This window comes from Scomber scombrus, chromosome 22, assembly GCF_963691925.1.
Source record: "Scomber scombrus chromosome 22, fScoSco1.1, whole genome shotgun sequence".
Lineage (NCBI taxonomy): Eukaryota > Metazoa > Chordata > Actinopteri > Scombriformes > Scombridae > Scomber > Scomber scombrus.
This window is the reverse complement of record NC_084991.1, coordinates 24,270,772-24,285,864: the sequence shown is the minus strand read 5'-3', so window position 1 is coordinate 24,285,864 and position 15,093 is coordinate 24,270,772. Positions and strand designations below refer to the sequence as shown.

General features: G+C 39.1%; 1 protein-coding gene across 1 annotated transcript; it reads right to left on the bottom strand.

Moving 5' to 3' along the window:
* Positions 1 to 7,549: 7,549 nt before the first annotated feature.
* Positions 7,550 to 8,906, bottom strand: LOC134004365 (T-cell ecto-ADP-ribosyltransferase 1-like). The gene is made up of 2 exons (XM_062443596.1): positions 8,841 to 8,906; positions 7,550 to 8,389 (listed from the first exon to the last, which is right to left on the bottom strand). Exons 1-2 carry the CDS (start codon positions 8,904 to 8,906, stop codon positions 7,691 to 7,693), a joined length of 765 nt encoding a protein of 254 aa, XP_062299580.1. The 3' UTR covers positions 7,550 to 7,690.
* Positions 8,907 to 15,093: the final 6,187 nt, after the last annotated feature.

The following is a 15,093-nucleotide window of genomic DNA, read 5'->3' as shown; positions in this document are numbered from 1 at the left end:
CTCCTCCCCCCGCACATCCGTTTCCGCCCGGCGTCAGCCAATCCGGCGCCACCAGGAACACATCTCCGCTCCTGATTGGTCCACTTCAGCAACGCGCCGGAGTTCCGCTGGTGACGTCAGGAGGCTCGCGCATCCCACTTGCGTCTGATTGGTCGGAGGAGTCGCGTGCTGCCACGTCTCCAACATTTCACAGATCGATGATGAAAGAAAATATTGATAATTGATAACAGCCAATCACCTTTTAACACGATTCATGTTCATTGTCTTTCACTTTATGATGTAACAGCGTTTATAATATTAAACTTAAAGTAAGTTTATAATATTAAACTTAAAGTAAGTTTATAATATTAAACATATATATATATATATATATATATATATATATATATATATATATATATATATATATATATATATATATATATATATATATATATATATATGTGTTAATCTGTCAGAGCTGAAATACAGCCTTCAATGATGTAGCTCTGAGACAGACAGAGAGACATTCATGAGTACAGAGCCAGTAAAACTGGGGAAGTAGCTGCCTGGTGGGTCCATTAGTACTAATGAAGAAGACAATGAGCTGATGCACAGAAAGTCCTGACTGTGTTTTAAAGTAGATGACTGTTAATGCTGCAGCAGACCACATGACAGGGTTCAGGTTCAGGTTTGGATAAGAGTTTATCATTATGTAGATAGTATCTCTGGATATGTGGGTGCAGGTCTCCCCCTGCTGGCCTTTAATATGTATTGCATCTGTGGTGGGGAGGTGGGAATAAATGAATGAGTATCTGGAGACAGGTGTGTTGAACTCATGATGAGAAGGAGAGATCAGTGATGAGCTCTTTGTTATTTAGTAAGGACAAAGTTTCACTTTGTGTTTCTGATACTGAACCATTGTAAAAATAAATCAATATGAAATGATGTCTGCTTGCCTCTGATTTACTGTAACACCATAACACACTATTAAAAGAACAACCTGTATATGTGAAAGAATTCCACAATGAAGTTTTTTGTTTAACAAACGTGTGTGTGTGCATCATGCTCTCTGAAGGTCTGAAGGCATCTAACCCTGTCCGCTTCACCACGGCCCGACGCTGCTTGTTTATAGTTTGTCATTCTTGCTGTGCATGTTAATCAGTATTTACTGTACAACTGTGTCACTCTTACCAAAAACACTTATTAATATTTCTCAAGATCCTATTTCTAGATATATGTAAAGCTCACTTTGGTCAGGAATATATCTCTTATTAACAAGTATGCCAAAACTATCACCATCTCTCTCCACTTCCCTCCCTCCCATAACATTTTAAATGACACCTACACATATAACCTCAAAATGAACAATCAATAAAACTTTACTAAAATATATAACAAGAATACAACATAAAACAATCTCCAATGGGGGTGGGGGGGGGGGGGTGTCATTGTCTGCACACATGTAGAAAAAAATATAAACGCATTAATTATGTCATTGCCTTTTGTCACACTAATTGTTTATAATACAATCATGAACAAAAATATAATGACATTATCCATGTAACCCTCCCAATTGACAAACTTTATGGGCCTAATTATTGCCAAATGTTACAAGGATACTCATTTCTGCCTATAATGGGAATTCCTGGAATTTTCTATACTGGTCCCAGTAATATTGATTATTAAACTGTACTGAAGTAGCATATCACATGATGTAATTAAGCTCAATTTCAACGAAATAGTTGTGAACAGCTTTTATTTAATATCCTATTCATTTCAAACGGTAACATCTAGGTGGAAACTTCAACCAACCAATGGTGTAACTCCATGACTCACCAAATTGATCACTCAATGACAGACTATGACTAACCCCCACTTTGCTGTGATCCAGCCAAAAAAACCCTTATAAACACTGTAATATTATTACACAACCATACCATATCAGTCATATCTTTGACAACACGCAAACCACAACTAAACAAACACTTACCATCTTTAATGAAGCAGGCAGACGCCTGCTCCACCTCCAGCTGCAGCTTCAGAGACTGCAGCTGTTGCTGCAGCATGGCCACCCGTACCTCCGCTGCAGCATGGCCACCCGTGCCTCCGCTGCCCGTCGCAGCCGCACCTGGCGCACCAGGAGGTCCATGGCCTGGCCGTGGACCTCGAGACTCTGGGTGTACAGGTGGTCCCGATTCACCACGGGATCTGAACAGGAATACCTCATATACAAAATAAGTAATGTACAAATCAATCATAAAACAACATGAAGAAGCACTTTATAGAACTGATTATGGGACAAAACACCGCCAATTGTAACTGCTATTAGGTTTAAAAATAAAAATATTTCAATTGTAGATGTTATAAGGGATTAATAATAGAATGTACTTAACCATGTACTGTATCACCCTCAATTTCACCTGATCTTTATCATATCAAATGTATTACACTTATTTTCTTCTCACTGCTCGGGAACGCGCGCTCATTTAGAACAGGTGGGATTCATTCTCGGGAACGCGCGCTCATTTAGAACAGGTGGGATTCATCATGTTAACGAAGCACATTAGCGGCCGTTTCTCTGTTTTTAAGTTAGAGTGAGTTCTCTAACTTAAAAACAGAGAAACGGCCGCTAAATATCTTTGATTCCCTTAACTCCCAAACAAACCCACTGCGGTGGTATATAAAGCTGACTGTTCTACTTTATTTTATAATAATTCAAGTTTTACAGACCTGTTCCGGGTAACATATCCCGTAGTTCCTCCTCGAACTCCGCCAATGATTCCCGAAGCTCTCTTAGTGCAGCTGCAGCTGCCATCTTCTCTTTAACGGCTTTCTTGAAAGCCTCCATTCTCTACAGAGAGACATGTGATGTTCACGTTTTTTAAACTTCCTTGTCTTTTTCTCCTGCCTCTATTTGGATTAATTGGCAGTTGGCATCCACCTTAGGGGCAAATTACTGCCACCTACTGGACTCAAGTGTGCTACAGCTAGGGTTGCCAACCGTCCGAGAGGGGTCTGTAGGAGTGGGCGGAGTAAATCACCTGTGAAATGCTAACTGTATTCATGTGACCAGGCTGTGATATTGCAATGTGTATGTGACCCTATTTTAGGGTGACCAGACGTCCCCGATTTCCGGGTACAGTCCCCGTTTTGGGTGACCTGTCCCCGGTCAAAGCTGTCCCCGACTTTGACACTGAATGGGTGAAAAATGCGCACAGACTCAAGCACCAGTTATTACGGTATCCATTTAACGCATCGCCAGAGAAGACGTCGTATGACGTACAGACGTTATCAGGACGTACGACCAGACGCAGCAGCGTCAACAACAACAATCTAGAGGCGGCAAAAAGGAAAGAAAAGAAGACCAGCGGTCATAAATGGTTGGTTGTGTATGAATTTATTTATTTTGTGTGAATTGGCAGTAGACTTGGCTGTGTGTGTGTGTGTGTGTGTGTGTGTGTGTGTGTGTGTGTGTGTGTGTGTGTGTGAAGTGATGTAACGTTAAAGTAAGTTGTTTATCTGAACTGAAGACCTAACGTAACTTTATAAAAGTCAGTGAACGTTAACATTATGACAATGTTTTCATATCTGTCATTAGTGACGCTGTAACGTTAACGTTAGCATGAGATTACCAGGTGATGACATTGTATGTGGCCCTGTTTTGGAAGAGGGGGAGGTGGAAGACTGCTTTGGTAGTATATGATTTTCCTGTAGGCATAGGAACATGAGACTCTGTTAAAAATAATAAATGAATTAATAATAAATCAATGGTTGATAGTTGTGTGTGTTAGGCTAACTTCTGTATTTTGTGTCGGGCTGTGTGGGTAACTAATGACTGTAGTAGTTATAAATACAGACCATCTGATTAGCTGATGCCCTGAGTCATGTATAATATTAATATACTCATATGTTTTGACCTGGTATTATTATTAATAACATCTTGATGATATTTACTAGCTACTGGTCTGGCAGCTGTCTTTGCACATGACACTTAACTTTGGAAGAGATGTTTTTTCTAAAGTATTCTACATTTGTGTTTTTGACACTGCTGTGTGCTACTGATACATGATATTTGTGGGTGCTGATATTTAGATTTATTAACCATTGATTTATTGTGTAATAAAAGCTGGTTAAAATACATGAAAAAGTACTTGTCCCTGATTTTCATTTCAGAAATCTGGTCACCTTACCCTATTTACTTCCACAAAGTAACATGACTTTTTAAGAGGTGAACGTCAAACAAATGGCATTATACAGTTTTATCACTATCCAGAATTAAGAGTCTCAAAATACAGATAGATTGTAGAGGATAATCTAACATAACGTCCCCGTCTCTTATGGTTTTTTTTCTTTTTTATTGTGTTGCAGGTCTCCAGAAGACATGTTGTGGAAGTGGAAGTACTGCCCTTTCATCTGTGAAAAGAGAGCACAGCTATTTAAGCACTATAGACTAAAACATGGGAGCTATGCAAGAACAGAACCATTTCCATGTTTACACCAGGAATGTCTGCACATTCAAATCACTCAATGCACTAAGAGTACACTTATCCCGCCTTCACACCAAAACTTCAGAACAGCAACCAACTGTAGATGTACCAGTAAAGTTTTGTTGTCTGTCATTTGTACTGAAACTGACTACTTTAGTCACCTGCATAATGCACACTTAAAAGTCGACCATAAAGTCAGTTGCCCTTATAAAGACTGAAAACAGTGTCTACTCCACGTTCAAAGCACACAAGGAACACAGCTGGAAGAGGTTCAAGTCAGAAATCATTGGTTGTGATTATGAAGGTCATGATCAGGGTGGTGCACAAGAGCAAATATCACATGCTGATCACATGGCAGAGTTGGAAGGAGTTAGTGAAGAAGCTAGTGAGAATGATATTCGTGATCTAGGAAAGCAGCTAGAGCACAACTTAGCATCTCTTCTGTTAAAGATGCAAACAGTTATGCACATACCAGAGAGTTCTGTGCAAGAGGTATTACAGCAGCTTTGTCAAATCAATAAGCTGTCAGAGCAACTTCTGCATAACAAAGTGAGGGCGACACTAAATAAATACTTTGATAATGTGGATGATACAGTTGTGAGCGAAATTACCAGTGCTGTGTCAGAGTGTAACATGATGTCATTTTGTGCCAAAGATGGACCCTTAGGCTGCTCTCTTTTTAGCAGTTCCTATGTATGCAAAGAGTTCCCACTGGTAACCCTATTGAATATGTTGTGGAAAAAGGCAAAAAACCACTTGCTTATGTCCCCATTTGTTCCAATGCTCCAGAAGCTGCTTAACAAAACGGACGTGTTAGACAAAGCTACGTCAGAAAAAGTCCATGTACTGCAGGAATACACGTCTTATGCAGATGGGCAGTACTTTAATGAAAATTCTCTTCTTGCAAGTGATGAGTTCACAATTGCTCTCGGCCTTTACATAGACGACTTTGAAGTTGCCAATCCTCTAGGAACGTCAACGCTGAAACATAAAACGTGTGCTGTATACTGGGTCATTGCAAACATACCTGCAAAATACAGGTCCACCCTCAACTCAATCCAGCTTGCTCTACTATGCAATACCTCTACAGTTAAAGAGTGTGGTTATGCAAAAGTTCTGCAACCTCTCATCTATGATCTAAAGATATTGGAGCAAAATGGTGTTTACATAGAGTCACTAGGTGCAAGTGTGAAGGGCACAGTCTTATATGTTGCCGCTGATAATCTTGGTGCTCACTCTCTTGCAGGATTCCTGGAGAGCTTCAGGGTCGACAAGTTCTGCAGATTCTGTCTAGCGAGCAGCAGCAAGAGGTATGTTCTGGATTCTTTCAGCTCAGAGACAAAGACTCATGATAGACAAGTGCAGGAGGTGAGAGAGGAGACACTTAAAGAAAGTAAAGTCATCAACTCCTCCCAACAAACACAAACTGCTTCTGTTTGTCTTCAGCATTTCCTGACATCATCTGTCTGAGCAGAAGTTTGCATCATATTCACATGTGAACGTCACTATAATAATGTTGTCTTTTAGCATGTTTGGGAAGCGTTTCCGTGTTCAGCCACATCTCAAATGCAGAAGTAGTAACTAACACAGACTTTCATCATTTAGCTCAGACTGGCTTCATACTGCAGTTAATGTTTTGAGCTTCTTTAGTTTGTGATGACCACTCTTGTTTTCCTCCTCCTTCCAGGAAGTAGCCAAGCAGAGTCATGATCATCAGGCTGAAGCATCAGCTGGGCTTTGGGCTGGATCACCTTATCAAAGCTGCTCAGTGTCTCCCTCTCTCTTCCACCAGCAACATCTCTTTTCTTTCTTTGCTTCATGTGTTTGTTATTGTCTAGCACACATTTCCCCTCATCCATGCACTTCCCTACACTACTGATTCTACACATTACACGTCCTTTTGTTCTATTTATGTAAATGAGTTACTTTAATAAATTACTAACAAACCAAACACCACCCGCTCCTTCTACAAGTGCTTAAGCTAGCTGTGGTACAGTCATGTGACACTTCCTTTTGCCTCAACACACTTAAGAGCAAACTCATTTTAACTTAGGGAAAGTTTTAAAAGATAGATTTTCTGATTAATATGAATCTTCATTTGAAAGATCCGATATGGATTCTGAAAGCAGCGTCAGGCCTGATGTCTGGCAGCATTTTGGATTTATAAAGTTTGAGGACAGAGAAGAGCTGGCAGAAGTTAAGCAGGATGTGAAGTAGAAGTTTCTGTCACATTCTCCACATGCCCAAAAAATAACTGCTTGTTTTAAATTTTCTATCAAGTGTTGAGTTTTAACCCTGTTTGCTGATCTCACATATTCAATTGCTTCATTAATATTATCATTATTATTATTATTATTATTATTATTAAATAAGATTGTTATATATGTGTTAATCTGTGAAAGAGCTGAAATACAGCCTTCAATTAACTGAATAAAATATTCAGCTCTGTAATGGATAGATAGATTTATACCTGTTTGTAATGTGCTTTATGAGCCTGATGAAGCCACAAGCTGAAACACTTTAGTCTAATAAAACAATAGTTATATACTACAAGTGTTGATGGAGTTTTGACTTTTTTTTATGAGAATATTGAGTAGAATCTAAAACAGCTTTATTATCAATGTTCAACACCACAGATAAAATACATATTAAAGGCCAGCAGGGGGCGACCTTCACCCACACATATCCAGAGATAATATCCATCTATAGATCAGAGCTACATATTTTATTCAGTTAATAGAATTTAAAACCTGCAGTGAAGACAAACAGAAGCAGTTTGTGTTTGTTGGGAGGAGTTGATGACTTTACTTTCTTTAAGTGTCTCTTATGAAAAACAGACTGAAGAGAAAAAGATGATTTTATTTCCATCTGATGCAGAGACTCAAACAGCTGCTGTAAACGTTTTATCATCATAAACATGACTCAATGAGTTTTTATTGCTTTATTTGATTAGTTGTTGACTCTGCACATTACAGCTGTTATAAGTTATATTGCTGCAACACATATCATTGATAACAAGCAACAAACTGCAACATCAATCAAATCAAAATACAAACATGAAAATAAAAAGAAAGGAAATGAAAAGAAAAGAAAACCAAAATGTAAAGATAGAAAATCCAGATGTTTGTGATGTCACACATTTTATTATTGTATTGATCCCATACAGACATACAGTCTGCTGCACATGTTCTGCATCAGTTGCAGAAAACTCTGCTCTCTCATTAGTTTGCAACTTTGCAGTTTAGGTTACTCACATTGTTTCGTTGACTTTTCAAAATAAAGACCTTCTTACAGTCAGGCAGAGGTTTAAATTTACCCTTACCTTCATAAATTTGGGTTATCTTGAATGTTTCATAGGGAGGGATGAGCACCTCCTCCTCATCAGTTCCACGGACTGGATAATCCTTCAGATAGGCTCCTGAACACGTCTCTATTTCAAAGCAAGTCTCATCACCAAATTGTGTAAGATCTTTTCTTTTAGAGCTGGAGGCAAACATACCAAACCGAATGATGCTGTTAACTGTGCCGGTGAACTCTATTCCAGTTCTTCTATAAGTAATGTGACAGCCTTGTTTGGTTTTCATGATTTGTATGGCAGTAGTCAGCCAGAAATGTAAAGAGTGGAATGGGAAGGAGCTGCCGTAGAAGTTCTTACTGGTACGGACTGCTGCACTGAATTCCTTAAAAATAATGTTTGAATAAGCACAGATTGCCTGCATGTTGTTTTTGGAGAGAGCCTCATCCTCTGGGTGAGGTTTGTTTGCACAATGTTTTGCTTGACCCCAGGATACTTTAAATAATTTCTTATTCTCTTTATTAAAATAGACATCTTTGACCTTCTTCTCCATTTTCTCACTGCAGCCGTCGTACATGTCATCAACAGCTTGAGGAGCCATGTCCAGTGGGACTGATAGAGAGGTCTGGAGGGCAGAAGAAGAAAGAACAAAGATGTCATGATTTATTCAGAGTAACTTGTAGAAATGACAGTCTTATAAAGAGCAGCAGTGAATCCAGGTTGAAGTCTGAACGTGTCAATAAAACACAGTCTGATATCTGCTGCTAGTGACACTCAAGTGCTTCTGACTGTGGTTTTTGGCGCCTGGTTAAAGTCAGAGAAAGATCCTGGTGTGTGTTTAATACAGAGAACAAGTTGATGAACATTGAAGTGAAAGCAGCATGTTTGACTAACTGTAAGCAAACACTGAACACAGGACTGAGGATGTGAACTGTGTGTTTATCCTCCTGCTCTGAAACATCATTACGTTTGTTTCCACCGTGAGAAAACTCTTTAGTAGTATATTGTAGTATCTGTTGTATAAAGACAATAAAAGTGAACACTTCACTCTGACTGCAGCAGAATGTGCTACTCACCACAAGCTGCAGGAATCCTACAGCAACAAGACCGACAGTGATGAGGATTAGACGGGAAGGATCCATCTCTGCAGTCAGGAGAACAACAACATGAGCAGTTAAATAAAGAAGTGTAACATGCTGGAAACGGTTTGGTTAGACAGCAGCTCTGTAATATTTGGACTTACATTACTGTTATTCTGTAAAAGCAGCCTTCATCAGAAGGTAAAAGCTGAAACTCTGGATGTAGAACCTGAGTTGGGTCAGACACTATTTTCTGAGCCTCTGATAATAAACTGCTCGGGATGTTTTATAACCATCATTTTCATGGCAGCGTACCAGACGAGCTGTAATACCATATCTTATAACTCCGTCCAATACCGCAGAGTAAAATAGTAACATGAACGTCTGCTCGGCTCCACAGACTCTAAGTCTACGTAAAAAATGCATCATTTGATAATTCATGAAATAGTTTTCAGGCTGGACTCTTGTCCAATAATTTGAGTTGTTAACTGGTTCTAATGGACTCCAGAAATCTAACTAACTGTGAATGTGGGCGCTGCTTAGGAGCCTCGTCTACGACTCCTGGACGGTTGGCTCCTAATGGTGGAAGACGGGAGGAACCTAACCATGACAGGGTCTCTGGTCCCTGCATTAACACTCATAGGCTGCTCCCTCTCTTTACTCTACACATTAGCAGTTTAACATTTCAGAGAATTGTTAAGAAGAATGTATTTTTACCGTGTCTCAGATGAGGGAGCTGTCAGACAGGATCAGGAAGGTTGGTCCAAAAAAGAGTCTTTTCAGTGGATCCGATGGATTGACTTAAGTTTTAATTTGAGCACAAAAACAAAGTATAATATTCTCAAAAAGAGCTGAACTCTGGAAAATACAAAGAGTACAAGACCACAAATGTAAACTCTGCAAAGTCCTCTTTCTTCATCTGTACAAGAGACTTTATACTCCTGAATGATGGGAAGTCTTTAATCTCATCCTATCAAAAGAGTCCACACATGAGCATATGTTAATGGAAGACATCTTATTGTGAAACAGTCACATCATCACGTTTATTACAGGCAGCAACGCTCAGAGTCTGATGGCCAAATAAGGTCAAATGATAGTTTGATAGTTTGACAGTTTGAGCTGATGAAGACAGGTGGGACCAGAGGTGAAGCTGCTTCTGCTTTTAGATGGACACAATATGTCTTTCATCAGAGATGCCGTTATACCACTTCTGCTTTTAGATGGGAGAGGCCACAACATGTCTTTAGGTGTGATGGAAACACTCTTACATCCAGTAGTGAAATCTGTAAACATCAGTGTCTAACCTCACAGACACACTAACACTATGTGGAAAGCCTCTCAGAACAGTGAAGCTGTTAAAGCTGCAAAGAGGGAACCAGCTCCACATGAATGCTTATGGGTTCAGAATATCATAAAAGCTCCTGCAGGTGTAATGGCCAGGTGTCCCAATACTTTTGTCCATATACTGTCTACAGATAGCAGGAGGCATAATGTTAACTTATGATAAGCTTGTGTTCTGTTTGATAGTTTTGGCTGAAGATCCATCACAGTTATGCAGCTGGGAGCCAGGACGGCTTCTCTGAATCCAACATGTTTATTATATTTTCCAATCAGGCCTTTACAGCTGTTGTCTTACTGAACCTTCAACCTCTCAGTGGGAGATTTTTAGAGGACGTTATTATTATGTGACCACATGGTACTGTAATGGGAATTCTTATTATTCAACTATGTCATATGATTAGGTGTATGTGTGTGTGTGTGTGTGTGTGTGTGTGTGTGTGTGTGTGTGTGTGTGTGTGTGTGTGTGTGTGTGTGTGTGTGTGTGTGTGTGTGTGTGTCATAATCTGCTGATCATGAAACCACTTATGTTACATGAAATGCTGATTGAGTGAACATCATGTATGTTATAATCTACTGACTAAGCATTGTTCTGATGGTAGAACAAGCTCATCCTTTCATGAGATAATGTATTATATATAATGTGAGTATTTCCTCTGCTCTGGGCTCACTCATCTCAACACTTGAGACAGCAAGGAGTCCGTCTGCAGACGACTGAATAAACTATCAGAAGACAACGAATGAGTTTGTGCTCCTTAATATATTAGTATATAGTAATATAATATAGTTTTATTGACATACTAAATAACTGTCACCTGTCCATTAACCATGCGGTCAGACAAAGGCAGAACTTAGAAACTCTGAGTCCTCCAACCTCTACTACTACGGCTACCATTACTAACCAGACTTTAACAACATGTGGCTCTCATTAAGAAAGGAGGTTAGTACACAGCATGTTTAATCAGCATGGAGTCCAAACTCGGACCATTGTGGGCTTGGACTCAAACCTGCGTTGGACCAGCTGACAGAAAGAAGGCAGAGGTCACATGGGCCCAACTATAATTAAATGGTTAAAGAGGATAAATAGGTCGCCTCTATCTTTACCAAATAACAAACATCCATATTGGCTCTATTTTGTATTATTATACTTGGGTTAATATGTATGATGTCTAACCTATTGTAGTGTTTGTCATAAGAATGAAATGGTTTCCCTAAATAAAGACCCAATAACAACTGGCAGGCACAGGTAGCACGTAACGGTTTCTCAGTAATCAGTAGATTATCCCCCTGCCTCTTGACCTTTTCACACCTTCTCCTTTTTGCTACAGTTATTTCAGTTATTAGGTAAAACAGGAAGTATCAAATGTCAAGAACAGTCAGTAAAAATAGGAACACACACTGCACGTTTCAAGACATCTGAATTACATCATAATCCTCATTTTTATAACAGTTTCTTTTCTTTTCTTCATATTATATTTAAAAAAGTCAAAACTCCTTCAGCACTTGTAGTATATAATATATATAGTTAGTAGAGCTCCTGTGTTCTCCCCTCACATGGACACTGTATCATAGAGACAACATTTTGGGTTTAACAGGTAATAATTGTATATCATTCTGATCATCTTCCCATTGGATGATGATGAGTCTCATGGTTTTTGGTATATATTTGGTATATTGACAGTTTATGCAGGCTCCATTAAAGAGGTTGAGTTCAGAGTGCTGACATGCTCCTTTATGCTTCTTCCTCTTTTCAAAGTTAGCATCGCTCAGTCTTTAAAGGGTTAAAGATGAAGAATATGCCAATGTTTTAAAATGATGTCTTTGATGTTCTTAGTTTTGTGGGTGAATGTAGAGCAGTAAATTAGATGTGGTTTACATGTAGAGGAGCTTTTTGCAGATAAACCTCTCTGCTCTTTGACTCCACTTTGTTTTCTGCACATACAGCCAGCTGTCTCTAAGTCTGGATAACATCTTTACTTTACTTGTCAGTCTGGTGAGCTGGATCACAGGTAGACTTTCCTTCAGAGGGATTGAGTGTATTTCTATCTGTAGGTTTGGTGTAGAGAGAGGAAGAGAGGATATCATATTGTTTTGTTACATTTACATCAAGAAAATTCATTTCTTCAACTTTATAGTGGAGTGTGAATCTCAGGCAGAGTGGGGATCGGTACTTTCCAGAGTCAGAACCAGAGCTGGGGACTTGGACTTGAAGTCTCACTAAACTGTGACTTCAGACTCGACTTGGACTCGAGAACAACCTTTATTTCATGTTATTATTATTATTCTCATTATTTATCTGTCATTGATCTTTTTGTATGATCTCTGGCTCTGAGCTAGATGTAAACACCAACGTCATGCCACGCGCATGCGTCATGTGTGAAGCATCTTCAGTATCAGACATTGACAAGTTCAGCAGGAGCCTCAGATCATTACGTTGCCTTCACACTCCCGTTTTTCCCTGGTTCTCCCATATATCGAACCCATCTCCCGCCGCCCTCCCGTCATTTCTCCCGTAATTGACAAGCCCCAAATGTGTTTGTTAATAACAATAAGAAGAAAATAACAATAAGAAGCGCACAATAGCAAAGGTTTTATTTTGAAAGCTCAGACAGGAAACCACCGCAACTCTTATTATGCTTAGGTCCACTAACTTAGTGGCTCCGCTACTAATTATTAACAAACACAATGTTGCGTTAACTATGGTCATTTTATATATATATATATATATATATATATATATATATATATATATATATATATATATATATATATATATATATATATATATATATATATATATATATATATATATATATATATTATATATATATTTTATAATATCCCCACACATTCCCTGCTGTGTGTTAAGCAGCAGATTAAAGGTGTGTGTGTACCACAGTGTTAAACTGCAGTGTTTCTGTGATCTTCATGTTTTGTTGTATTTTACAACATTGTTAAAATAATTATTTTTTTGTTGAAGAAAAGTTTATGGTTATGGAATTGAAATAATTCTTATTGTATGTTTCTTCACATCACATTGCAGTAGATTCTCTATAGTGAACCTACCATTGATACATGTTCATACTGTCCTATATCAAGGTCTAGGTCAAGGTAATAGCCGAAGGTAGATAACAGTAACAGTTTCAGGAGAGGACATCTCAACATACAAACAGATACATACATACAAACTTCAGTGACAGCAGACAGTTAAAACAGACATGGGCAGGTGCTCGCAAGGCTAACTGATCAGGATGAAGGATTGTACAGATCTAAGGTCAGAATTTGAATTTGATTTAGTGTTTGGCGAGAGACTTGAGACTTGACTTGGACTCTAGCTCAAAGACTTGAGACTTGACTTGGACTCTAGCTCAAAGACTTGAGACTTGACTTGGACTCTAGCTCAAAGACTTGAGACTTGACTTGGACTCTAGCTCAAAGACTTGAGACTTGACTTGGACTCTAGCTCAAAGACTTGAGACTTGACTTGGACTCTAGCTCAAAGACTTGAGACTTGACTTGGACTCTAGCTCAAAGACTTGAGACTTGACTTGGACTCTAGCTCAAAGACTTGAGACTTGACTTGGACTCTAGCTCAAAGACTTGAGACTTGACTTGGACTTGTAAAAAATGACTTGTAAACAGCTCTGGTCAAAACACATCATCAATGTAACGTTCACAAGAAATAAGAAAAGAGAAAAAGGGTTTGAGCAGTGGCGGCTGGGGAGACATATTGTAGGTGGGGCTGTGCTTTATGAACTTTATGCACAGCTCCACTACTTCCTGAACTCAATACAGCTCCTTTATTTCCTGTCTTACATTATTGGACAAACTGATTAATCCAGGTGTGTCTGACCTCACTAGTGACAACAACAATGGTCAGACACACCTGGATTAATCAGTTTGTTAGTGGAGCTGTGCATAAAGCCTATTAACTCAGTTTCAATAACCATCCCAAAACAACTGAACATAAACAGCTGGATACCAGTGCTCTGTGAAATAGTCATTATTTAATACCAATATTAATAACTTGAGGCATTCTTATACAAAACATAAATAATATTGCACAAACAAGTTTAGAACCAAATTGGAACCAAATAACTTATTAGGTTTACACACAAAGCTGTTGAGTGTCACAGCAGTGCCCCCTTGTGGCAGAGACATCACATCACAGCAGCAATGTCACCAGTAATCCCACTCTCTCTCACCCTTGGGGCGAGATCTTTATGGCCCTTCAGGCATCAGAACCGACGACGCTGATTGGATGAATTCCTGTTGCTATGTGCGAATCTCTTGTCAGTGATTGGCTGGCTGCTGCACTGACCCAGCCACTCAGCAAGGGAGCTTTTTACTCCAAAAATTATGATTTATATTTTATATATTATATGTTGTTGCGAATTTAAACACACAATTTACTTTAAATAAGTGATTATAGTTCATTTTCATTTTTTCCTTTTAAAAATAGAATTCAAAAACACTAGGGAGGGCGGCGCCCTATCGCCCCCTATTGGCCAGCCGCCACTGGGTTTGAGGTTGTTTTTGTGGTTAGTTCCTGGTTGTAGTTTCCAGTGCAGAGCCAGAGATCTGGAGCTAGATCATTAAAGGAGAAGACGTTTCTTTAAAGAACTAAAGAGGCCAAGTTAACTGTTAAAGTGTTCCAGGCTGTTTCCACTGGTCTGGTAGGAAATGTTCCAGTGTGTTGAGGCCTTGCTGCTTATATTAGTGTAGAGAGACTCAATGTCCAAAGAACACATGACCACATCTGTCACTTCCTGCCTGAGCTTTCAGTGTGTGTCTTACTTCCTGTTTTATTCTGAAAGGTTTCTCCCAGTGTGTTTTCTGTTGTTTGTACTTCCTGTGTCTTCGTGCCTTAGTTGATTTCCTCACAGACAGAATATAAGTAGACGGATCAGTG